At 37.2% G+C, this 26892-nt stretch overlaps 1 protein-coding gene across 1 annotated transcript in view; it reads left to right on the top strand.

Moving 5' to 3' along the window:
* The first annotated feature begins 15091 nt into the window (after window positions 1–15091).
* LOC128497737 (lipoxygenase homology domain-containing protein 1-like) overlaps window positions 15092–26892 on the top strand; it is a 64144-nt gene continuing 52343 nt past the window's right edge. Inside the window, exons 1-2 of the mRNA XM_053467899.1 lie at window positions 15092–15737; window positions 17785–17956. Of these exons, the coding sequence (XP_053323874.1) occupies window positions 15093–15737; window positions 17785–17956 (817 nt within the window). The 5' untranslated portion in view covers window position 15092. The remainder of the gene's footprint in view (window positions 15738–17784; window positions 17957–26892) is intronic.

Genomic DNA, 26892 nt, shown 5'->3' on the forward strand with positions numbered 1-26892 from the left:
GGGGATAGCTGGAAAACCCACAACTAATCCGGCCAAGGGTAGATGCCACATTAAGTTCCTGTTGCTCTATGTGCTCTAGAGGCTATTTGTCGAGTGACAAGTAAAATAGAAATAAATTGGAAGAAAAGTCAGCTTTAACTGTAATAAATGGAAAAGCTAAGAGAGCAAGATTTTTTTTGCGTCTTATGCATTTTACATCAACACTCAACACTTTACACCTCCAACACAACACCCCTCTCCGGCATTCGCGCGTGGAGACTCTTCACTTTCCACCTCATTCATAAATTGACAGTTCTGTAACTTTAGTAGCAAGCATCTGGTCTATGAGAGAGAGGTGAGTGAATGAAATTGAAACTTTACTTTTGTACCAAAATACCAAATTTGCTTAGGTTGCTTCTGATAAATACACAGTTATGCATGTTAGTTACAATGTAGCAGCGAAGAGCTATTTATGGTATGAAATATGATTTAGTATGACATTTGTAATAACAACCAATTCCTGTACTTTGAATTTCAAGACCACCTGCTTGGTTTCCTCGCCTTATGGCCTTTGTCTGCCCTGGGGTTGACAGATAAGCTGTGAACATCCTTTATGAAAGGAAGCAGAGATACATGATATTTGCACCAGGGTTTTTAGTATATTATCTGAGCCAGGACATCCTAAAATAAGAAAAAGAAAAAAAAATGGTCAAAAATAGTACTTAGAGCGGAAAAATGTCAGGGTTAAAAGTAAACAATGCACTTGTTCGTGAAGATTGTGGGAAATGGTAGTGTCTTTATATCTTTGCACAGGTGCAGTCAAACTTCTAACATGTATATGTAAAGTGAGGACATGACTGGTGGAGTCATACATAGAGCTATTCAATTAAACTTGGAGCAAAACAGGAAGTCATTTTACATTGTATTTTGGCACCCTCCCCTAGATGCTATACTGTGCCATGGCAACAATTATATTATTTTCCTTTGTATAAAAATAATCTTCCACCTTTTCCACGATCATCTTGACAATGCGATTCCCATGGTAAAATTTCTAAAAAGAATTGACTCTTGACCTTATCTAATTAGGTCAGGGTAGAACACCTTCCATTTGACTTCCTCTCGACTGCTGTTGTTTGGTTAATGAAGCAGATTTAACAGAATCTTATGGAAGGAAAGGAATAGGTGGAGCAGCCTGAAATCATCTTAGATACTGATTTATTCAGGGTTTAATGTTTGTTTTGGCTTGGAATATTTACTTTCAATTGGAAAAAAAATGTCTGGGATCTCAATGGTTGTTCTAAGTCCTATATCAATTACATGGGGTAAAATAACATATTTTAATGGTTTAATTAAGACATTTTTATATCCATTATCCATATCCCACAGTTCAGAAAGTAGGTTGAGATTGATTATTACATAATTAGCCATTTTTAATATATTTCCCAACAGACTAAACAGAACCCTCAACAGACTCCAATGAACAAGGGCCCACAAGCATGAACCTACTATGGATCAGGACCACCTGTTAATACTTGTTTATCCTAGCCCAGACTGGCCATTTGAGACACCGAGTAAATGCTCAGTAGGCCAGTGCCCTGTAGCTCTCCCCTAATGTAATTCTTCATTTGGAAACCAACTGCAGGATATATACGGCTACAAATTGCCAAAGTGTAAGATCTGCAGTTGCACACATGTAATTTAATGGCTGCTTCCCGTAACGTGCAATGGACAATTTTCAGTCCTTGTCCATTTTTTTCTGCACCACCTGCTTTACATTCATACCCTTGGAGAGATGAAGGAATAACAAAGTACATAGTTCTTGGTGCTGTTGGGAAGTCGAGATACACAAAATCTCCCACTCTATGCTCTGAGACTTAAGTTACCCTTATAGAGCTTTTAAAAGTCATGGGACTCTGGAAATTCTTGCCCATGACAACAATTAGGGACTAAGTGGGTCTGATTCCAAGACCCAGCTTAGCCTTAATAGGTGTTAAGAATGGTTGAAATTGTGCTTCAGCTCCCTGACTAAACCCCAAATAGCAGTTGTGGATTCTACACTGTGACCACTAAAAAAAGCAAAATCCAATTCTATGCTCTGTAATCACAATGCGCTTGCAATCGATGCTGGAACATGACGTCATATCCTGGTGCTCTGCATCAATTTCCAGTGCATAGTGATTAGGGAGCATCAGAGCAGAGGTCTGAAGTTACAGTGCTTGCTCTTCCAAAAGAGGATGGAAGACTATGCAACATCATATCCTTGCCCACCATACTGAAAGCAGCTAGTGCTTCCATGCTCTCCCATACATGTACACACATACGCATACTTGAATACTCCTCATCTCACATCATGTTTTTTTTGGGGGGAGGCATTGCCTTGCCTTGCCCAGTTTAACAGCATAAACTGCAAGTATATCTGCTTCCCTGATTATGACATATCTGTCTTTAATTATATTGTAACAATGTTGCTCCACATGTCAGGGGAGCCAGAGGATGACACCGCTGTGCCTTCCGTCCATCTTCTTGTAGATGACAGCCCCTTAATTAACATTCAGGCAACGTCTATTTGATAAATGAAAAACTGCACCTGAAAGATCTTACTTGATAATCTGCAGAAACTTTCTCCACCAGGAGAGGGCAACAGGAAACAAGGAAACAGGAAAACATTAGAGCAGTAATGCCAAAGAAAATAATGCTGCCTTTATAGGAAGAAAAGTTAATATATGATTTTGTTAAATAAGAATCCAAGGACAATATATTTAAATTGGAAACCAAACTGAATATGAAATACATGGGATATTTACACGGATGAGTAACACAGTTTTCTGTGCCAAAGACCCCGACAATGGTCAATATAAATTGTGATTTTTGGAATAAGTTAATTGTTTATCCTATCACAAACTGAAATACCAACATTTTCATATACTACACTACATACTCATCCACAAAGTACACACATAGTTAATTTAATGTTGCTGAAATGGCATTTTCTCATGTATTTGTGGAAGCATCAGAGCTCAGATCAACTATAAATACTCAATAACTATGAAACTATCCTGAATGAAACTATCCTGAATCTAAGATGAGAACAAGGACTGGTTAAGACCTGCGTCGTTACATCAGGAAAATGGGCGGAATAGATGGTTCTTCTCTGCCATCAAATTCTGTCTCTACGTTGAAATCAGTTGTTCTAATATTACTTTTTTTCCCACAATGTTATTTCCTACTGCCTCTGAAGTTGAGTTGCACTGAGCATGTTTCCATTTCCATAGTACATTCATGTACATCCACAACACAAATGCCCACTCATAGTTTCAGTTAATAGAGTATATAATTATTTGGGAAACTGAAACAGTGTAATCTTGGATGATCGGTAAAATGTAAATTCATTTTCATTTACTAGAATGTTTTAGATAAGGTATTTGGTTCATTGAATTCAATATGATTTTCATAACTGCCTTGTTTGTGCAGATATGATGGATCTTTGTGTCAAGCCAAGCAACCCGGCTTAGATAATCCCTGGCTTTATTTGTAGGTGTGGCAGTGCCTTACTTACCGTTGCCACAGTGCAGCTCAATGAAGAATAAACATAAGAGATTTTTAAAACAAATAAATCCTCATTCTTCACTCTGTGGTGGCTTGAATAAGAACGTTTTATTTATAATATACTGGCTCTTAATATCTCTCCAAATGAATGAGGTTCGATGGTCTGGCACAGAGGAAAACAGGTATTACATATGTATTTTTATCTTAAGGCACATCCTTCTATATTTTTATTGTTAAATGCATTTATTAAATACTTAAAGCACCAGCACATCTTGTTGCAATGGCGTGAGTTTGGTGGAATGGATAAAATGGTTTATTGCACATACATAAGACTTAGTTTTATCCAGAAAGTCTGTGAATCGGTGACTTGCCAATGGAAAACTACTTACTCCATTTAAACTAATTCCTTAATTATTAATTAAAAATATTTCATTAAAATTAATGGTATCTTTTGTGATAAATGTACATCATTTACCAACTCGCTCCAGATTTGTCCAATGTTTAGCTTGAATCATTCCTTCTGTGATTAATGTATATTTTTGGACCTGCTAAACAATGCGAAAAGACTGATATAAGACTGGGATATTTAAAACATAAAACACAGGTAAAAGTTACAGCACATTTTTTTGTGTTATTGTAGGCTGTTAAAGTATCTTATAACCTTTATTTGGAGCATATTGCGGTGTGGTTTAATGTGATGTTCATTTACATTGAAAAGTGTAATAGATGCTTGTTTACACAGGACACACATACTAACTTTGTGATACAGCACATACCTGCTATCAGGTGTGCTGCATAGATACAAAATGTATATTAATTTTGAACTTGCTGGCTTTATTTTAGTCAAGAGTAGCCAAATGGGCCTTGGTACCGGACACAGCCTTAGGTTTTTGATCTATCAATCTATCTTACAATTGTCCTGACACAGTTTGTAGTTTGTGAAACAAAAAGAATAAACCCTTACTATGTCTCAAAGTAATAGCAATGGCTATGCAAGATCCAAGCTGTCTATTGGCTCTAAACACATATCTGGAAAGTTCCTTTACAACTGAATGGGTTGTTATGTACAATGTGTATACTTGTTACTACTCTTCAACATTGTAAAATAAAGTACACAGAAAAATACCACTAATGCAAATATAACAAATGGAGTTAGCAAACAGAGTTCCATAACACAAGCTTTATAATGAAGTGTCTATTTCAATTATTTATGATCAGCTCCATGGCAATCCTGAATGTCTTTGTTTGATATGCTTAAATGATCAATGGTATTAGAATACCACAACAAACCAACCAATGCTCTTATAAACTTACTCTAACAAAATCCTCAAGCAAATATCACTTAATGGTTGGACTGGGAATGGAAAATTCATTCTTTAGCACTTTTTTTTCTAAAGTTCTCCAGCCCAGAAATATCAGGGCCTGTCCATGATTTTGTTTTCTAGATTTCCAGATCTGGATCTATTTTGTGAAACTGTTCCTGCTGAATTTACTGAAATGCTTATTTGTTTTATTGTTTATTATCAAAATATGGCAGTTTTCTACTTGTCTGCCTTCTTGAGTTCAATATACTGTATGTCCTCCAAGGGTTGCAATAACTCAAGTGGAAGGAGCTAGCTTGACCTGGTGACAGAAGACCTCTTGCTTTGATGGTAGAACTAATGTGAGTCAGATTTTGTGGTAACTGTTTCTAATCTACTGTGGAGTTGTTGCTAATTAATAGTACATAGTGTTACACAGAAATCGATCTATTGATTTCTCTAAAAAAAAAAAAAATGGTCTACTCTACACCACGTCTTCCATAAGTTAAACGGAACTATTTGGTTATTCCATACCGTATCAGCTATATTTTAACATTGGTATATATAGCTCTGTTGCGTAATTACTTATTCTCAAGGTACCCTACCAATACACATTTATTTGCAATGAGCTGATGTATTTCAACTCATTTATGTAGGCTTTATGCAATGTTAATGTGGCCCTTACAGCAAAAGAAACCTTGACAGTGTTGACCCAAATGAATAGTGAAGCTATTAACTCACCAGCACTCACTAATAAACCAATATAGACAGTTAATGAATAGACCCAGCTATTACTCTTAAGTTGGCATTTACACATGGCAGCGGATCCTATACTTTACCTTGGCTCCGGTGCTGCCCCATCAAAGAAAGGGGTTATCTTTGTAAAGGCACCAACACCCGCATAATCTCTTTTTGTTACTGCTGATATTATTATGGCACGGCCTATAACATATTTCCATACATTGAATAAGCCGTACAATAAGTCAAAGGTTTCCTTCATTTGGAGCAGTGTTTTGTTTACGTTGTGCTTTTTGTGGTTTGTAGACAGTACATGCCATTATAGTAATGTATAGTAATGTATTTTATTTATTATTAAATAATATATATGATATTGTGATTTGTATCTTTTTTAAAGCTTCATTTTCTATAGCTAGTTTTAGTAAGACTTTAGACCAAAACAAGAAATAAGTAAAATCATACCATCATACCATGCTAGACAGGTGCGGTTGCCAATATCAGCGAAGTAGAAGGGGCAAGCCTTTCTGATTTAGCTTTGCCTTTTTGTTGGACTGTTTCTCAAACTGCACCACTATATTTCAAGGTTTGTTAAACTTAGTGGATACTAATAATAGATAAAAATGGTGCTACAGGGAAAGTACTACTAGGTGAGTTGCTCTTTGATGAGTTACATCTTGATTTCAAGAATACTTCATTCATCAATGCCTTGAGATCATGTCATCAAAAGTCATTGTGAAGAAAATTGTGAATAGAAATTACATTTAATTTATGGAACTCCCGCAGATTCTGTAACACTTTTACAATGAGTTTGTAAAATAACGTAAGACATGCTTGTCTGGCTGAGAAGAGAGCCCGGCTCTTGTGAGCCTCTGTAAAGATGAGACATTAGGTGAAGGACTACTTGGATTAGATTGCAGAGAAGGTCACGTGCAGATGTCAGTTCTCTAAAGAATTGAATGGTGGGGGGGGAAGGTGGGAGTGCAGGTTGTGGAATATTACAAGGATAGATATTTTGCTTCCCTGAACAGGTTGATTTTTTAAGAAGCATTTAAAAATAGAATGTGTAGAGGAAAGCCAGACAGAACGAAGCAGGGAATTCCTTATGTGGGTGCAGCACGACAGAAGCTCTGGAAACCGCTGTGAGGAAAGATGACAACAAATTATAAGACATACAAGTCCTGGGCAGAGCAAAGAGAGCATTTAGGAGAGGGTTTAGAGATCGCAGAGATATAGGACAGTGCTGTTAAGGGCATACAGGGGCAGCAGGTGAAGAGGAAATCGCATAGTACTGCCGCCTGCTGGGGTTAGGTAGGTTACCCTCGAACAAGATTCAGACTTTGTTTTTAAAATTGATACAGGAATGTGATGGGTTTCTTTGAAGACTGGACTCCTAATGACAAGGCGTCATTGGCACTTTAAGGCCAGCGGCTCTCTGGGTAGCGTAAGTGCAGCCTATGGCTTATATGTGTGGTAGCACATTACCTTGCAATGCCCACGTGGTGTGCAGCCAGGCATATCCAGCCGATGGCCGCACACTGCTACACTCGATCTGAGTGAGGGGCAGCGGCCTATCAGGCATTTTCCCGGTGTGCCTGATGGCCAGTCTGGTCCAGAATATATTCTCTGTTCAAAAAACGTAGCCTGAAAAACACTAAATAAAAAATATTTCAATTTTTTTTCAGAGGGTAGTTAGTTGGGAGCTGCATTAATGAAATATCACAACGGAATGAATCAGTATTTTCGATGTGTCTAATACAAGGATAGGAAAACTCATCCTCACAAAAGTTAAGAACGTGCTCATCAAAGATTTTTAGAATGTTTAGTGTAAAGGAGAATATTGGAGCTATAGAGAGAGAAGTCCAACAAAACATAAATTGAAACAGCTCATCCTTAATGGGCCATATCAGCATGCCATTGTGGCAGTAGATATCAAATATTAAGTGTTCCTTGCCTGATGGAACCTTTGTTTAACCCCTTAATGACAAAGCCCGAACATGTACGGGCTCAAAATGCATTGTTTTCAATGGGTTTTGGGACCGCCCATTGTCCTTAAGGGGTTAAATAGTAATAAAAATATTTATACGAAACCTAATGATTTCAGTGCATATCTTTTGTAGTAATCAGTGTACTCCGGATCGAAGGGTGTGTGCTAGTGTGTCAGTGGTGTTAAACGCTTGTAGATAAGTCACTCAGCTCATTTTCTTAAAGTCGAGTGATGTAAAACAGCTTGCATGATGCAGAGAGGTTGCTTTCCGTGAAGCTATTCCAAAGCTAACAAATGTTTTACTTTTAAAATCCCACTGCTGTTTTGTCAGCTGGTTAGACATCAAGTCTTAAGGACGGGTCTGTAATTGTTTAAAAATATAACACATGCCAGAATTTCACGTGAGCACTCTATCTGTGCAGTTTTAAACTCTGATAACGCAAGTAAGAAGAGAAAAAACACAACAGGAAGAAAGCAGAATACCATACGGATGAGATCATTCTATTTTGGAAAGGTAGTATCTGGAATAAACAAAATTCTGTCACATGATATCCAGAATCTATATTTTTGTTTTGAGTTAATTTGTTAAACATGTAATGAGGCCCTATATATAAACATATGCTATTCTAATCTTTATTTTTTAGAACCCCTTAAGGACAAAGGGCGGTCCCAAAACCCATTGAAAACAATGTATTTTGAGCATTTTAAGGAGTTAACACAAATTATGATATATAGTTCTGGAGCAATAGGAGGAGGAGAATTAATAGGATCAATTACCTAATATTATTCTTTTAAATATATACCGATCAGCCGTAACATTATGACCACTGACAGATAATCTTGTTATCATTGCACCTGTCAGTGGGTGGGGATATATTAGGCAGTGAACATTTCGTTCTCAAAGTTGATGTTTTAGAAGCAGGAATAATGAGCTAGTGTAAGGATCTGAGCGACTTGTGACAAGGGCCAACTTGTGATGGTTAGACGACTGGGGTCAGAGCATGTCCAAAAGTGCAGCTCTTGTGGTGTGTTCCCAGTCTGCAGTGCTCAGTACCTATAAAAAGTGGTCCAAGTAAGGAAAAGCAGTGAACCCACGACAGGGTCATGGCCGGTCAAGGCTTATTTATACATGTGGGGGTGTGAAGGCTGGCCCATGTGGTCAAATCCAATGATGACAAAGTGAATGCTGGTTTTGATAGGAAGGTGTCACACAGTGAATCCCAGTTGTGTCTGGGGCTTCGTAGCCATAGACCAGTCAGGGTACCCATGCTGTCTACTACCGAAAGCACCTACAATGGGCACTTGAGCAATGGAACTGGACCACTGAGCAATGGAAGAAGGCGGCCTGGTCTGATGAATGTTCTGCTATGAAACGTTGGGTCTTGCCATTCATTTGGTTGTTACTTTGACACGTACCACCTATCTAATCATCTTTGGAGACCATGTACACCTTTTGATGGACACAATATTCCCTGATGGCATTGCCCTCTTTCAGTAGAATAATGCGCCCTGCCACAAAGCAAAAATGGTTCAGGAATAGTTTGAAGAACACACCAACGAGTTCAAGGTGTTGACTTGGCCTCCAAATTCCTCAGATCTCAATCCAATCGAGCATCTGTGGGATTGCTGGACAAACAAGTCTGATCCATGGAGGTTCCAACTTGCAACTTACAGGACTTAAAGGATCTGCTGCTAACATCTTGGTGCCAGATACCACAGCACACCTTCAGAGGTCTTGGGGAGTCCATGCCTCGATAGGTCAGGGCTGTTTTGGTGGCCATAATGTTATTGTTGATATATATATATATATATATATATATATATATATATATATATATATTCTAGGCTAGTACCACTGTATGTGGTGTAGCAGTTAATGGCAAACAGACAAAAACACATATTAAGTGCTTTTATTATTATCTCCTGTTTCTGATGAGATAAAGTCCGGATGAAAGGCAACACCTTCACTCCGGAATAGGCGCATTATATGGGCTTGGGGAAGCCCCATCAAATGTAAGAGTCCACCGAGCCTTTAAAAAAATATTTTTGAATAACTACATTACATTACATTGCACTATTTTTTGTTTCTGTTTTTATATTTTTCATGTGAGATTCACACATCGCTCAACACACCTATTAGGTAGTATTCATTTAATTATAAAATATTTTTTTCACTGATTGGATTTAATTTAGCGCAGTCACCTGGTGTTAATTGTATGCTTTTATGTTTATTGGAACAATTGTGGGGTTTTGTTTCTCTGGTTGACTTGCAGCTCAACAGTTTAGCAACTTAATTTTGTTTTATACACTGTGCGCACCTATCACTTTGTTTTATTTTTCTACAAATTATTCCTTCAGTTTGTTAACTTACTGCTGCCCTCTGGTGGCAACGGATTGACTGGCAACGTTTTGTAATTTGGGATGAGAAGGTGGGGGGAAAGTTTTGCATATTTTGCCACAGATCTCAGTTTTCATTTGGTAAAATAATAATGTATTTTTAAATAACATATCTCTAAAACAATAACACTGATTGAAAAACACAAAGAAAAAGTTACAGGCTGTTCTGATAATTGGTGTAATGGAGACAGCTCATGGAACTTCATAACCGGCATAACCCAAATCAGTGACATCTTTTAACTGCAAATACAGTACTGCAATATTTGTAATTTTAGGTCCGATAGCAAATTACATACACCTTGATGTCCAGAAGTCCTGTTTCTCTTGTGATTTATTAAGCTCCAAGAGTGTCTTATCAGTAGAGATAACAAAATTCAGGCATTATGCTTACTTACTTTCTGTGAACACTTTGTCTATAGCCCTGTCAGGTTCACTTGAAAGATTGTTGCAGGTTGACCTTGACTGTACGATATATTTCTGCCATTCTTCTGAAGTTGCGTTAAAGCATGATTCAGTGTTTTATTTCTAGCTTCTTTTTACAGGTAGAAATCACAATATAGTCCTGCATGCATAGTTACAGTTTTTTATAACGAAATAAGAGTTAAGACAATATTCATGTAAAGTTAGCTAAAAGATGCACACAAGATGGCTCATTAACATTGAATACATTTATTTATAAAGCACCAATATTTCTCAGGAATGTACAATTTGAATCTGAATGTAAAACAAAATACAAGCCTGCTGATTGGATGATTCCATTTGCTACTATGGTGATGAGACCACTTTTTAAACTATGCACCGGAAGTACTTTTTAGATTTTCTGGCAAAGTAAACTTGTATTTGTCATTCATATATACCTAGGAACTTTCCAGAATAGGTTACCTGGAGCTCTTATGGGCGAGTGGCTTTATTCAGGGGTGGTGCTAGCCACTTTGGTGGGTGGGGAGTGGGAGGTAAGTGGGCGGGGAGTAAGCAGACTGTTGCTCCTCTGCCTGTACAAAGTAAAAACTGACCCAGAGTTGGCAGAGGAAGGCCTTGCCTTCTAAGTTCCTAGGTATGTATCAGGAGACATGGAGGTATGAACCAGCGACCCTAGGTGGCTTTTCGGTTGCTAGTATCACTGCCTCCCTATGGACATAATACAAATACCCCAGCAGAGCAACATTCAATAACACAAATGATTACATTGTTGGCAGATGAAGTGGTAATCGGTGGTTCTATAGAAACTGGCAGATTGTGTCTTTTTATCTTAGAAGAAAAAAGTGAATATCTGTGGTTCTCAAACTAGCCAAGAATCATACAGATTGTGAGCTGTAAATGTAACACAGACCCGTGTTTAGAGACAGACGCTTACGGCTTCTTCTGGCTCCTCCTCCTGGATTTAAGAGCTGCTTGCCTGCTGCTGATGCTGTATTTCTGATCCGATATGTTTGCATTGTTCCTTCCTTGTGTTAATTCAAATTAATATATACATACTTTCTAAAACTATCTTCTCTGAGTATGATGGTATAGACAAAACGCACGTCATCTTATATAAACTTAAATCTAGTTCCTTTATTTATAATCACTAAACCAGTAAAAACAATAAAAAGGGGATATCACGTAAAAGCTGGAATCAAAGCATTCCTTCTGCGGAGCATTTTTTGCAGATATTTCTGGCTCTACAATCAGGTCCTGGTGCAACTTAATGGGCCCTTCTGTTTGAGAAAGACAGCAAACTGTAGGTGGTAAATGCAGAAGCTGATTAAATAAACACAACCTTCAGTTTCACCATCGTTACCTTTTAAATAATAATAATAATAACATACGTTTAATACTGTAACATTTTCAAAAGCAATCAAATACTTTTTTCATGAGTGTAATATGGGGTTAAAGTGTGAATACGCCAGACTGCAATTAAATCTTTCGGTAATCTGGATTAAGTAAAGATGTTACAAAACTCATTACAGGTCTACCAACAATAAAATAGGTCATATGTGGAAAGGAATTGTATGGATTACGACGTACAACAGCAACTGCTGCATGATTGGACAAAACCATAGGGGTTTATTCACTAAAGAGTGAGTTTGCGAAGCACTGGAACATTAAGACTTCTTGATATCATTATGCATTACGAGGCGCCAGCTTTTTCTGCAATAAAGTTTGACAGAAATGTTCAACGTTCAACCAAATGCCCACTTTATTTAATCTATGTTATCTACAGTGAAGAAATAAGCCAACACTCCAATACTATCCCATAACAGAAATGGCTACACAGTCCCTTTATTCATCCAAAATGAAGCCCTTTCTATCATGGTGTAATAAAGTAGTAGTAGTAAAGCAGTAAAGTAGTAAAGTATGATTGTTAGATGAGAGGAATTTATGTCTAAAAGTAGGTAGTAGGCAATGTGAGGCATCGGCACACCAGACATTTCCCCGGCAGCTAGTCTGGACATGATGCCTGGAAAAAAAGGAGACCATCTGTGACCTTAATTTACAATAGGATTCAATGATAACACAGAGTAATATACCTTTTTTTGTTTAAAGTACTAGGGATGCATAGGCTGTCTTTTCAGTAGTGAGGGTGATAAAACCAAGGACTTCTTCAGTGGCCAAGGCACATCGCATGGCCTAGGCACATCCTGAGATAAAATTAACAGGTGCCACGGGTCCATATGTGTCAAAACAATACATGAGATTACATGAGATTTTTTTTTAAATAAGAAAATCATAAACAAATAAACTCTGTCACTCGATTTATGAGAAATGTAGACACAATAAAATACATCTATGCCTGCTGTACACCAAGCTTCACTTAATTTGTCTCTAGAGTAGTGATTAGCTCTGAAACCGTATTAAGCAAATTGATTCTGATGTCTTGAGAGGCAAGTGGCCCTCATAGAATTTAATCTTTTAGAGCTGTTATGGTGCACAGACATATCCTGGAACTGATGGACTTTTAAAAATTCTTCTGTTTATGGCAGTTTAAAATGTTGGTAAGTACATTTACCTAAATATTCTACTTATTTAGGATATAATGATGTACCATACAATGTTTTTATTATGAAAGGTATAATTTTGGCAGCAGATTGCATTTCAGAACCTTTAATAGTATTACAATACTAAACAAAGGGGACGTGAACGACCTTCAATTAATATGTCATAGTACAAGCTCTTTTCCTGGAAATATACCTATTAATTGTTTGAATTAACACATCTTTAATATTTCACAGCAAGCATTTAAAAATAAATATTATTAAATTGTTTAATGATCGACATACCATTTGAGTAATATGTTACATTTCCACACGCCACAAAAACAGAGGCTTATTATACAAGCACAGTAATCAATACTTAATAATAGTTATTGTTATAAATTAAAATATCATATATTTTATAGGGTTTATTGTTGCTAAGAAGCTGTCTAGATGGTAAATTAGAAGCCAGTATGGTGATCCGCATAGGGGCTTTGTAGACCCCTGGAATCTCTCTTGTAAGTAAAGGGTATCGCTGATGATGCCTTGGTGACATCACTGGAGTCCCTTTTGTAAAAAAAAAATTTAAATTGTATAATTTCTTTTTATTTCCTATTATTTAAATTTTTACAAGTTTCCTAGTTTCCTCTCTTCATTTTTTCATTGCTGTTACTGCAGATCACATAGTGATCAGACACAGAGATTTCAGAGGTGAATGCCCGAACCTCCATCCAGGCATTCAAACACTTTCTGTGTAACCAGTACTGGTACCAGTACCCAGGTGATGATAGATTTGTATAAGAAAATACTCTGGCTCAATTCATAGCTGAATAACTCCTGTATGTTAAATGCTTGCCTACAATGCTTACATCAAGTTCTCTAAATTAATCAATGTGCCAATTTAAATGCTTGCCTACAGCAATGTGCCATGTTTACTACACTTACTATCATGTCATAGAGCAATAATATTGTCAGTTCCCTGCAAAGCTGAAATATGTGACTGCTTTATTCACTGATAGAACCCTGTGAAACACAATGGATTACCAAGCATAATACATAGTAAACCCATAATATGTATTAATACTGGTTGTGCGTTGTACACTCCCGATGGAAACCCTTAACACAGATTACGCCCAAATACAGCACACAAAAAAGAGGCTTCATGTGCCCATGGGAAAGTCGAGCATGGAAATGCATGGCTGCTGAAATAAATGTCAAACCCTTTAGTCTGGTCTGATATATTCATCTAATTTTGTCAGAATTGTACTTTAGCATTTGTGAAATTAAATATTATTAAATATTCTACAGCAAAGTTGTTCTATGGAAAATGCCAATACATAAAGTTTAATGGTAGGCACAGAAAATCCAGGCTTTGTTTCTAATTTTACATCCCATTTAATTAATAGGCTGGTGTTGTACTTGCATTGTAAAGGTTACTGAAGTGAAATTAGAAACTCACAGATTATGAAAAGATCATATCCCATAAAATTCTTCATTTTATCAAAATGGATTTAAAGTCAATGTGCTGATACACTGATTTAAATATGTGTTATACAGGGACATCCAAACTTCTATTTGAGCATGACCTCAATGAGGTTGGCTCTACATAATGTTTAGTGCAAATGTTCCTACCATATCTTTCATTAGTGAATAAACCACCATAGTAGTGGTGCCCTCCCACGTTTTAACAATCAAAAGCCTTTTCCAAGATCGGTATGGGCAGACCAAGGATTATGAAGGATTATGAGGAAATATATTCCTTGTGTGACCTACCAACAAGAAGGTTCTTGCATCATGATAAAATTAAGGACGGATAATAAAGAAGGGTAACCAAGAAAAAAAAATGTTTGTTATGATTATGTTGACTACAGAAAATATTTTCTGTGTAAATCAATTAGTCAATTGTCAACCCCTATCAAAAGGTAACTAATAATGCCAGAGCTCCTTTGCCATCATATAATTGAAGGAAATTCTTGCATATTATATTTATATTGATTCTGTGACCCTGGTATCTCTGTCTTCAGATGCCTTGAAAAGTACATCTAAAACACAGAAATCTACATAAAAACCTTGTGTCTAAAATACCATCAATGGTTTTTATACATGTGCAGAGTTTGAATATATATTGAAATGCAAGGGAATCAGTCTGAAAAGGCTAATTTTCAATTCTTTTCTAGTGGAGTGCTGTCAAAGATGAGTGATACTACCTCTACCAACATCTCGGTGGCTCAAGCAAATTCCATTGACAGCGTGCAAACTGGTTCAGTACGACAATCAAATCTAACAAGATCTAATACAACCAAGAAGCTATGCTTCTACAAAAGTGGAGATCCACGATTCAGTGGAATAAAGATGGTTGTCACCAATCGTTCCTTCAAAACATTTGATGCCTTACTAGACAGCTTGTCCAAAAAAGTCCCTTTGCCTTTTGGAGTTAGGAATATTACAACTCCACGTGGGATACATCATGTAACCAATTTAGAGGAACTTGAAGATGGCAAATCCTACATATGCTCCCAACAGAAGAAAGTAAAGCCAATTAATCTTGAAAGGGCAAACAAAAAACCATTACGATGGCAGAGCAGCAGACCACTCAGTTCCCGTCGTCGTGCTGTCCATGAAGCGAAGCTCACTGAATTTGGTTCTTTTCAGCGAGAAAACACTGTTGTAATTGGAAACTCAAAAAAGCTTGTAGTTTTAAAAAACGGAGATACTGAGTTTAAACATAACATCTTTATCAACAAGAAGTCTATGCAAAGCTTTGATGATTTTCTAGAGGAGATAACAGAGGCCTTGCAATATCCAGTTTTCAAGCTATACAGTACTGATGGACGAAGGGTAAGAGGAACGTTAGTTCTGTCATATTTGTAATAATCCATAATGTGTTTTTTTTAATCAGTCTTACTTTATAGATCACACTCTCTGTTTCAATAAAACCTCATATCGCAAAATGGACAGGGAAGTAAAATCGGTCCAGGCACTTTAAGTCCAGCAGCCAATAAATCGCCTTTGTGAATCTTCCTGTTGCATACACCTGATCACCATACCTGGGAACTCTTTGGGTTTCATACGGAGATTCCTGGTGAAGAACTGGGTCGCAGAGCAGCATTTAGTTACAACCCATTTCCCATTGGGATTAGCCCCTACCATGTATGTTGATAGCCCCACCTCCAGTGTGACTAACTCTGCCCAACACAAAACCACTCCTCTAAAGTGGGAGGGATCCTAGGTATGGTGACCACATACCTCAGTCTTACATTAACCACCTAGACAATTGCAGTGTGTGGCTGTGTGTATCCAGAGTGCAACAGCACACTAAAGCATTGGATTAGTTGGGCAAGTGGCAATTATGGTAGGTGGGAGGCAAAAAGGGCACTAGCTCACTGAGTATTTTGTGTGACTGATGACCAGCCACATGACCATACCAGAAGTGACATGCCATACAGCCTGGGCAACGTTGCCTAATGATCAATATGGACATTTACTCCAAGCCCATTGCCATTGCCCATTGTTTGTTGGAAGGATGAACTGAATATCTACCTATTTTTATTAGACAAGTGGGGCAAAAACAATTGGACATATTTTTTAGTTCATTTTTGGCCCATTGGTTCTCGGGCAACAAATTTCCTTGCCTGGTGCCCACATTCACGCTCACTCACTCTCTCACACTGTCACTCTCTCTCATTCTTGTTCATTCTCTCAATGTTTCCCTACCTTCTCAGCGGACCACTTCTGCTGACCACTTCCACTTCCGCATTTTCTTCCACATCTTCTTCTATTCTATTCAATTTTCTCCAGGGACATAACCCGTCAACTTGTACAATTGCTGCTGTCCTTTACAAATTCATAACTGTTGAGGCTTATTGGAGTTCATAGAGAGCTTCTACATTTTGCTCAGCTTGTGGAAGAATCACAAATTAGACACCCAAGAAAAGTGCCCTGGGAAAGGGTGACTTTGTCCTCCATTCTGCATACTAGGGTATGCACACTTAGGGCAATTTAGAGCTTTATGTAATGCCTACAGATAGATCAGTATATGAATTCTGCCATAGTCTTAATGGTCTGAGCTTAGAATTAAGCTCAGACCACTAAGTAACATTTGTAACATTTTGTCAATTCTCGTGTTTAATGTTTTTATCACTCCCTGTATTTAATGCTGTCTGAACCAGCAGAATTGTATTGAATATATGTGACACCATAATATAGTTATTTCTTAATCTAAAATGTACTGACACAAAGGGGCCCACAATTCTAGAGAACCCACCCTAGAATAAATGTTCATCTAAAAAATAAACATTATCCCCTGGGAAAATAGTAAGCAAATAAGTCTATAATACCTAAAGGATGCTTGAAGAGGGAGACGGGAACACCTCGACAGCATTCAAAGTCAATTTATATTATTCAACTTAAAAAAAGATGCAATTAAAAGAAAATAGGGAGTATATCATTCAGACACACAGCAGGAAATGCACCAGATGGTATCAGCTCCAGACATCAGTAAAGCTTAATGTGCATTGTCTCACATAATGACCTTAAATTCCTGTGCAACAAGTTATTTTTATACTGAGCTGAAATAATCCTTTACCATGTGGGTCACAGTTGCCACCTAAAAACAAGTTTAAATAAACAAACTTATACGTGTGGTGATTTTTTTTTTCACGGTTAGCATTTTTTTAAAAATATTTTTAAAATTCACATTTTTCACAGTTTCTGAAAGTTTTCAGAGGCCAATATACCTGTTTCTGCTGGTTTCATCCCACAACAAAGAATGGCTCATATTTTCTTTAATTTGAAAGACTGTTGCGGTGTCCAGTCATACCTATTGGTGTCCAGAGAAAAGGTTTCTCCTTATTTGCCAATAACATCATTTGAATTTACTCTTCAGATTCCTAGTATTCGTGCTCTACTGCTAAGTTCTGGGACAATCGTGGCAGCAGGAAGAGAGCCTTTCAAGCCTGCAAATTATGAGACCGAAAGGGAATTCCTACCAGCTAAATTGCCGGGGATCACTAATCGTGTTATTCCAAAAGCAAGATTGAAACCTGAACTGAAAAGCCGTGAGTAAAATTTATCTACGTTCTCTCATTACCCTTAAAGGATTCTTCTCTGAAACCTGTAATATCAAATGCAGAGTCTGGATGTACCAATACAAAAAATGAGTTTAAACCAGTTATGTATTGTCGGTGTACAATGTCAGCAGCATTGAAAGAGCTGTGATAACATAGAGGCCTACGCTTAAAAATCATTTGATAAAGAGATATAGCCATAATTGAAGTTGCAACTAGCCAGATCTGGCATGTGTCTAGTGCATCATGTTTTAAGAATCTCTGTGCGAGGTGAAAAGAGTGGGCATAGGAACAGTACCTACTACATTCCAAACAACTCCACTCCATTTTGGTTGATATCCTCTAATTTTCTGCCTAGGGACGACTTATTTCAAGCTCTTCCAGTGTTACCTTTTTTGTATAATGTCAGCCATTTGTGTGCCTGGAGTGCAGATCTATCTCTGCCAATATTTTAATCTAGAAAAACATGTCACATGCGCCCCATCAATTTATTTTGTTATGCAAGGTGGGTTGAGCCCATGGAGTGAATAATTTTTCCTAGTACATACCAGTCCTAATAATATATTTCTTCATTCAAGTGTGTGTTCGGGTGAGTGCATTAGCGGAAATGTGAGTTAAGTGTGAGAGTGTTTATGTGTAAATATGTGTGCATATGTTAGTTACTGGGAAGGAGGGGCCAAAGGGACCATTTTGCTTTACCTGCCACGGGCCAGAAGGCACCAGCACTCCCCTGCTAACCTTTTTTATGACATATACCACTCTCAACCTATTTTAATGGTATTTTAAAACACATGATACACAATCAAACATATACGGTACAGTACATTACAGATCTCAGTCACAATACACCATATTCAGCCACACACTACATGTTCATGTCAGAGCATCATTTTATTTTCTTTATGATCTCATATTTTAATATATACATATTTCTTACCACCACATTTTGTAAAACTAGTGCGTATTTAAGTAAAAGGAGTAAGTAATTAATTGTTATTCAATAAACCTTTGATACTAACAGCTATCTAAAAAACTCTCACCCTGTTCTTACCATACACAAAAAAAGATCTGGGCCACATGATTATTTTTATTGTTGGTAACATCTGTTACAATGCCCTTCCCTTCATATATTGAATGCATTAAAGATTCCACACAACATTTTAAGTGAGAATGAGGAATTAATATAGTTTATGAAGAGAAAAGAGCAACTCACCTTTCAGTTTTATAGTCAGTCTCCCTCTTGGGCGATCAGGCCCCCTGGTGTCCCGGGGCTTAATGAGCTGGTTACAGGGGAGATGTTTGATTTCCCCCGAATTGGCCCATTTACACTATGGAGGCTGTGACGTCATATCCAAATGCTCCATGTCTTAAAGGCACTGCTTTTCTTTTAATGTAGCTTCTAAAGCAGCTTGTCATTTTGCGGCATATCCCCATCTGCATGCTCTATCTCAGGATGCTGCTGCTCCAGACGCACGGGGTCACATTATGTTACATGACCCCAAGTCCAGCAATAGATCTCTGTGGTGGTGGGCTGCTTGGATGAAGCTTCCAAACTGGTACCAGGGCAGGCTGCCTCAAAATGTCCTGAAAAACGTGCCCAACTCTGATCATCTCCTGTTTCTGTCCACTGTTAAAGTAGCATTTTTTATGTTAATCAGTGTGCATGATTTTATTCAGTGATATGTGTAAGATGACATTATTAAAAAAATGTTATAAATACAAATATACTGGTAAGGGAAGAATATTATGAACTTTTTGGTAAAAATGATAGGAAGACGGCCTGCTACATCAAGTTCAAACTTCTTTGTGTGCTTTGTGTAATCTAGATCTTGCATTTTCTTTGTCACGTTTACTAACACTCCATTTTGTCTCTCTGCCTTGCTTTCATGCTTCTGTGGTATTGTCTTCTCACCTGGATAATCTGAACTCTTCATCTTCTACTTCTGATTTAACCCTGTCATTATCAACTTGAATGCATATCAGAACTTAAAATGAATGAATCTATTTTGACAAGTCCCAGTGGTCAGGAGAACTCTGTTTCATCAAATAAAATATGCAATACAGACAATAACTTTGTAGATTTTTCTTATATTCCACAAAATGAAATAAGTCTCACAGAACACTGGCCCCACTCTGGTGAAGAACTACCTGGCATTTGTCCTGGTGACAACATTGAGAAATCAATCCATCTAAATTCTGACGGTACCATGACTGTTGAAATGAGGGTTCGCTTCAAGTTAAAGGAAGAAGAAACCATTAACTGGTCAACAACAGTCAGCCGATCTGATTTGTTATATTACAAAAGGAAACTTTCTAATTCCACTGTAGAACCTGAAATTCAAACTATTAGCATAAGGGACAATTCTCTAAAAGTAGATTCCAAAGACCAAAAGTCCTCAGAAGCAGGCATATTGGAAAACAAACATGAATCCTGTGCAAAAGTAAGTCAGCTTGAACAACTTGATACTGGTTTAAATATAAATTTATATAGAAATGCTAGGAAAGAAAAGACTCCATTCGTTAGACCTCCGACACCTGGGATAAGAAAAGGCCAGGAAAGAAGAGCATCTTTGAAAATAATTTCTGAAGGAAATGTGAGGGAAAATATCAGAAGGATGTTCTTCAACAATATTGAGCAAGAGGATGTCCAGTCTGAGACTTCAGATTCACAAAGAAATGGGCTGAGTATTAAGCAAAATGGTATAGACAACAAAAGTACAGAGTGCTTGTCATCCAAGCACCGACAGAAGAGCTTTGAAGTTTTAGAGACCTCACATATGGAATTATTGCAAAGCAACTCAAGAGGCAAAACAATTCTTAAGAAATCTGACATTACCACAGAGAGCAGTGGTTGTGTACACTTTAATAGAGATTTTCCGAAAGATCGACCACACACAGCAGGTAAGCAGGTGTTTCATCAAGACCAGTTCAAATTTAAAGAAATTAAAAGATCTGTGAGCACTTCAGTCGCATTTTCAGAACCATCAAGAATACAGAACGAAGCAAGCCAAGGGATTTCTGATTTTGTAGCTAGGGATTCCCTGCCTGTGTCATCAAGTGGAACACATGCAGAAGATACACATTGCCTAGAGATTTCAGGTGAGGTGCCAACTTCAGCTAACCATGCATCTGTCAGTTTAGAATGTAAAATGAGTGATAGCTTGGAAAATGAAATGAATGATTCTCATTATAATCAATCCAGAGACTCTGGAAGACAAAAGAAGAAGAAAAAGAAGAAGATAGTGGGGGACGAAATAAACCTGAGAATGCACGAAGAGAGGGAGGCCTGCAAGCAATTTGATGGAGCAAACATTGAGAATGATCTTTACCTTTCAGGTAATGAAGCACGAGCACCCAAAGCTTGCAATATTAATGATCAGTCTCCAGAAGTACCAGATTTATGTGACCAACATCAGGCATCAAGGTGTATTTTATCTGATGATATTTGTATTTCTCATGTTACTATGAGTACAGAACACAGTGAAATTAATACAATGAGAAAATTAAAAGGCAATAAGCAAATGGCAAAAGTAAAGCCTAGGTCAGTCAGGAAAATTGATGATTCATCAACTTCAAAAAATGATAACAATGAGAGTGGAAAATCTGAAAAGATGGAAGATGACAACCTTGATTCTGTTAAAGTGAATGATAACTGTGTTAGTATTGTAGATAAATCTGGTTTGCTTTCCTGCTCTACTAAACAGGCATATAATCCCCTAACTGACCATATTCAATGGCATGTTGAAAAGGCCTCTAAAAAGGTCACTAAAATTTCCAAAAAGTCTCACAAATCAGTAAAAAAGCCAAAAGATCTAAAAAAGAAAACAAAAACCAAAATGCCGTTGACTAATAGAGAAAATGGTACCGAAATTCCAGATGCAACACAAGTTGTAAGTTCCCCAATTCTCTACAATTCGTTTGAAAGTTATGTTCAATCTTGGCTTAAGAACATATTCCCAAATGCCACCTTTCCTGTCATCCAACTTTTCCCTTCACCAAGGAAAGACGATATTACATCATCCAAAAATAGCCAACATTCAGAGAAGGAAGCCAACATAATGGATGCTGATGTACACACTAATGTACACAGTAAAGAGACAACTTGTGATACTGAACTAAATAAGATACAACCAGCCAACATAATAGTACCACATGAGCAATCGCTGGATGATGGAGCTGTGTCAGTTTTGATGGAGAGGGATAAACATCTAGCAGAATTAATTATTCAGCATTTTGCTGATTTTGAAAACAATGCACCAAGAGAAGGAAACAAAAGTGATGAACTAGTAAACTGGATAATCCGCAATCAAACAATAAACCCGCCGCAGAAAAAAGCAAGCTTGGATGTGGCTGTCCAGGTTGAGAGCGTTGATGAATATCAACCAGTTCCCAAATCAGATAACTGTGTGAAAGAGGTGCTGGTAGAGCAGTCACAATCACCACCCATGAACATACAAAAAACAAAGGCATGCCCTTTAGAAAAGTCCTTTAGTCTCCCAGGATTGTCTTCTAAAGGAAGTTCTTCATCCTCTCAGGTTCTTCTTGCCTGGCTGATAGTACTACATTTAAAACAGGGTATGATGTATAAAGTGGATAATGTTGTATCCAAAAGTTCTTCCATTGGCATTGAAATATTCACCCTGTTGCAATCTCTGAAAAAAATAGCAATTTCAGAAAAAGCAGATGACTTGAAAGCTGCTGTCATAAATTTACAAGAGTCTGCACTGCGACATGATGCAGACATGGAAAGCCTCTTACGTACTTGTGAAGAAGCCACAGCAAAAACAATTTCAACAGTTCCACAAATGGAAGAAAGCGGTATTAGGGAAATATTTAATAACCAAAATTTGAGCGTGGGTGTTGAATGTACACTTGGTGACAATGAAATAAGGCAGACTCAAAATTGTAATTCACTGCTTACTCATGACAATAATGACTTTACTGATTATCTGGATGACTTCTTTGCATCTGTGCCTTCAACAGAGATCTCTGGTGAACATTTAAAACACAGCACTGCTGTTAGCTCTGAGGCTACAGACCAAACCAGCATCAGTAAGACAGAATTACAGGAATCCAAAAACAATACAAGTAATGAAACACAGAGGAACACGGGGCAATTTGCTTTTAAAGAATCAATAGCTGACAACAATAAATCATGGGGCACATCTATGAATTTGTCTAAATGTCACAAGGGTTCATCCATGTCAGATGTCAACTATGAGGCTGATGCCACTGATAAAACCAACATGACACCTTCAAAGAAAGTATCAAAAGTAAAAATGATGGTTCAAGAAATGGAGCAAAGGAAATGCTGTACTTATAATTCTGAACACAGAAAATGTACCCACAGTCCATTGTCTTCAGATTGGTCAGATTACAGACAAGACAGTGAAGAAAGCCTGAACAGTGAAACATTACAAGCGTCCAGTGAAATAATGACAGAGAGTGGGGAGGAACAGATACAAGAGAAACCTATTAAAACGGGTTATGTCAGACGGGCTATTGAAAGGTTGTACGGTAAAGCAGACTCCAAAATCAGCCCTGTCTTTGTCTCAACCAAAAATGCAACACAGAAGAAGATTAAAGAATCTCCAAAACAAAGTATGAAACAAAGTGCAACTTTTGGCCCAGCAGGCAAATCCTCGTCAAAAGAAAACATATTACGGACTTTATCCAGCCCAAGTAACTATAGTAAGACTAGAAATCGAGAAAAATGCACAGACTCCTTTAAAAGCACATCATTACCATTGTTGGAGCTTGAATATTTTCACAATAAGGGATTAGAAACAGAAATGTTAAACAACGATGAGGTTAAACACACAGAATCAGAACTAAATGGTGGTGTACTTATAGATAAGGGTCGGTGGCTTCTCAAAGACAACCATCTGGTAAGGAGGTCTCCACCAGAGACTATTGGAATGTACTCTCACTTAGATACAACCTCTGCTGACACGTTTCTTGACACCACAAGTGATGAGGTTCTATATACACGTTCAGTAGGTAAAATGAATCAGCAGCTGCCACTTGGTGATATATCGTCATCTGAAATTGAGGATATGGTTAAGCCTCAGCACTGTCATTATTTTAATATGCCCCATGGAAGTGATTCAGAGCCATTTAATGATGCATTTAGTGTAAATACAAGAGGCAGACCGAAGTCATCTGATACTCTTTACAAAACTCAGGACTTACCAAGCACCACACTTTTAAAGAAGTGCGGTGACATCAGTGGAAGCCTTCCATCATTTGCCACAATGGACTTGCATTTTTCAGATAACAAAGTGCATCCTTTGCCTCAGCATGGTGTAGAGGAGACATCCGAAGGTCAGACTTCCAAGCCAAACTCAAGAAGCAGAGCACAAGTTAAGGAGCAAGATTCACTGGATAAACTTCATTTCGTCTGTGGCCAGCACTGTCCAATCCTAGCCGCAATAATTGTTCCCATTAATGAAGCAAGGAGAGGATTTGCCTACCAAAGTCCAAATGACATTGAGAATTTACTGTTGTTTCCATCTGAATCTAGTACAAAAGCGATTACCCCTTACTTGGCAAACAAGTTATTAAAAGATGAGAATAACAACATAAGCACATACTATGAAAATATTAAAACAGTAAATATTTGTAACAGCAATAACAATAAGCCCTTCCCTTTTAGCCATGTATGTACTAGACAGGGACCTAGCCAATATCTGGTAGAGATGTGCTCTTCATCTACACTAAATAGACTTTTAAACAAATCAAGAAAGATATACAATACAACTCATATAAAAAGTGTGTTTACAGATAACGATTGTACACAGACAGATGAAAACAACAATGTTCTATATCAAATGAAATTGCTTTAGGTGTTTTTTCCTGTTTCATATGTGTGTGTAAAGTATTGTTGTGTAGCTCTTTAAAAGTTAGATGTTGTTTAACATATATATATATATATTAGAAATCTGCTTTATTTGTATGCCATGGGAGAAACCATCATAGCTTCATCTATATAGGATCTGCATGATTATTCTTCTCTATTATGTTCTGTCTCTCCTTTTGTTAACTTGCTGATTGTTGTTGATTAGTGATTTTTGTAAGGCTAGGGGGAGATAAAGGGGGTAACTTCATATTAAGTTAAAAACAAAGAAATAGTTTCACCATTGAAAAGATGATATCAAAATGCGCAAGTAAAATATAAACTACGTTTATTAGAGGTAAGTAGTATTTTATTTTTAAAAAGCTTCTGTCCAAATTAACATTTTTCAAAGTCAACTACGGTATTTAATGTCTAAAACCAATACAAACTAAACTATACATTTAATTTCCTTGTATGCATATTTAATCAGGGTTAAATCGGGTAGTTAGAATTACTGCTACCTAAAAAGTTTTCATGTGTTTCTACATATGTATTAACTCGAATTTCTCAGGTGCCTACATTTTTGTGTAATTTTAAAACAAGTGTAAAATGCATATAAATGAAGGGATAAACCAGTCTGCCTGTCTTTTCATACTGAAAATAAAGAAATGAACTAATCCAGATAACATGATGGGTGTTAAAATTATGCTAATGATGTATTTACTGATACATTTCCCGTATAGTTCTAATCCAGTTATCAAAGGACTCAGATTAATAGGCATATTTCAGGACTCCACAATTTAAGTTTGTGAGGGCCACAAACAGGTCACACATGTTGGATAGCCCAGCTTGGGCGCAAGCATCTCAATTAAAATTTGTTAAACTACTTGTTTTCAGAATAGAGTACACAGAGTTCTAGGCCTATTTGGTGCCTCTGAGGACTGGATTTGTGCAACTCCTGTGTACTCTAATTACTGTACCCCCAAATGTGTTTTCAGAGCCTTCTCTAGTGAAGAATTGGAAGGTTTTGAGAAACGAGATAATGCATTTGTTCAGCCTCCTAGTTGGAGATATGTCATTTTATTTAGGCTTCAAGTCAGGCCTATCCATGCAGTGTATTGAAAAACAGGTTTTCTTTCTAACTCCTTCCCATGATAAATTATTTTAATTGAGCGAACCTGATCAGCCACATATTCCATAAGCTTCTGGACAGGACAAACACAGTACTGGTCCATATGTCTCCAGTACTTCCCTCTTATATGCACTTGTTTGTTAAGAAGAAACTCCATGGTAGCACCCCATGAGTAGCTCAACTGCCACATGGCCAGTGTCGCCACCGGTGGTTGAGCTCAGGAGTTAAACCCAACAGGCACCTGACATTCTGTAATCTGGAGTAATGATTGACTGTCTGGGAAATGCCTATGTAACAGGTTTAGGGTTTACTCAGGTTTACAGATTTAAACCCTGAATTTAGTGTAAATTTATATGCATACTATTTTTGTTGGAGTTGACTGCTCCTTTAATTAATCAGTCCAATGGCATGTTTTCTATTCAGTAAGTGCCGACATTGTAATTTTTTATTTGTATTAATTATTTATGTTTTCAGTGAAATATTCTAGAATGTTTTGGTTTCTTACATTTTTTAACCTTACGGGTTGCTAGATAAGTACTATTAGTAAAACAGGTTAATTAAAAAATTGTGGGTGCTAAATTATTATACCTGTTTGAAAAATCTATATATGATTTGGTTATACTTGATATTATTAGTATATTTGTATTAAATAAAACACATTTTAGATACAGCCTTTTTGTGATTTTATAACTTGAAATTCAACAATGTCTACTCTACCCGCTTTTCACAAAAACTTAAAGTATAATATAAGGAGGCTCAGAAGTGGATCAAAGTTGCAGGTATACCTCAAAAACAGGGAGATATGGCCCAGTGAATGCAGGAGAAAAGATTTGCCAGGTAATATGTCTATAGCAAAATTGGAGGTAAGCATAGTAGCCAGGAATGAATGACGCATAGGTAGTCCAATATAAGTATTCACTTATGAGTTAACATTGATAGAGTGGATATTTGGTACCAGTA

This window comes from Spea bombifrons, chromosome 5, assembly GCF_027358695.1.
Source record: "Spea bombifrons isolate aSpeBom1 chromosome 5, aSpeBom1.2.pri, whole genome shotgun sequence".
Lineage (NCBI taxonomy): Eukaryota > Metazoa > Chordata > Amphibia > Anura > Pelobatidae > Spea > Spea bombifrons.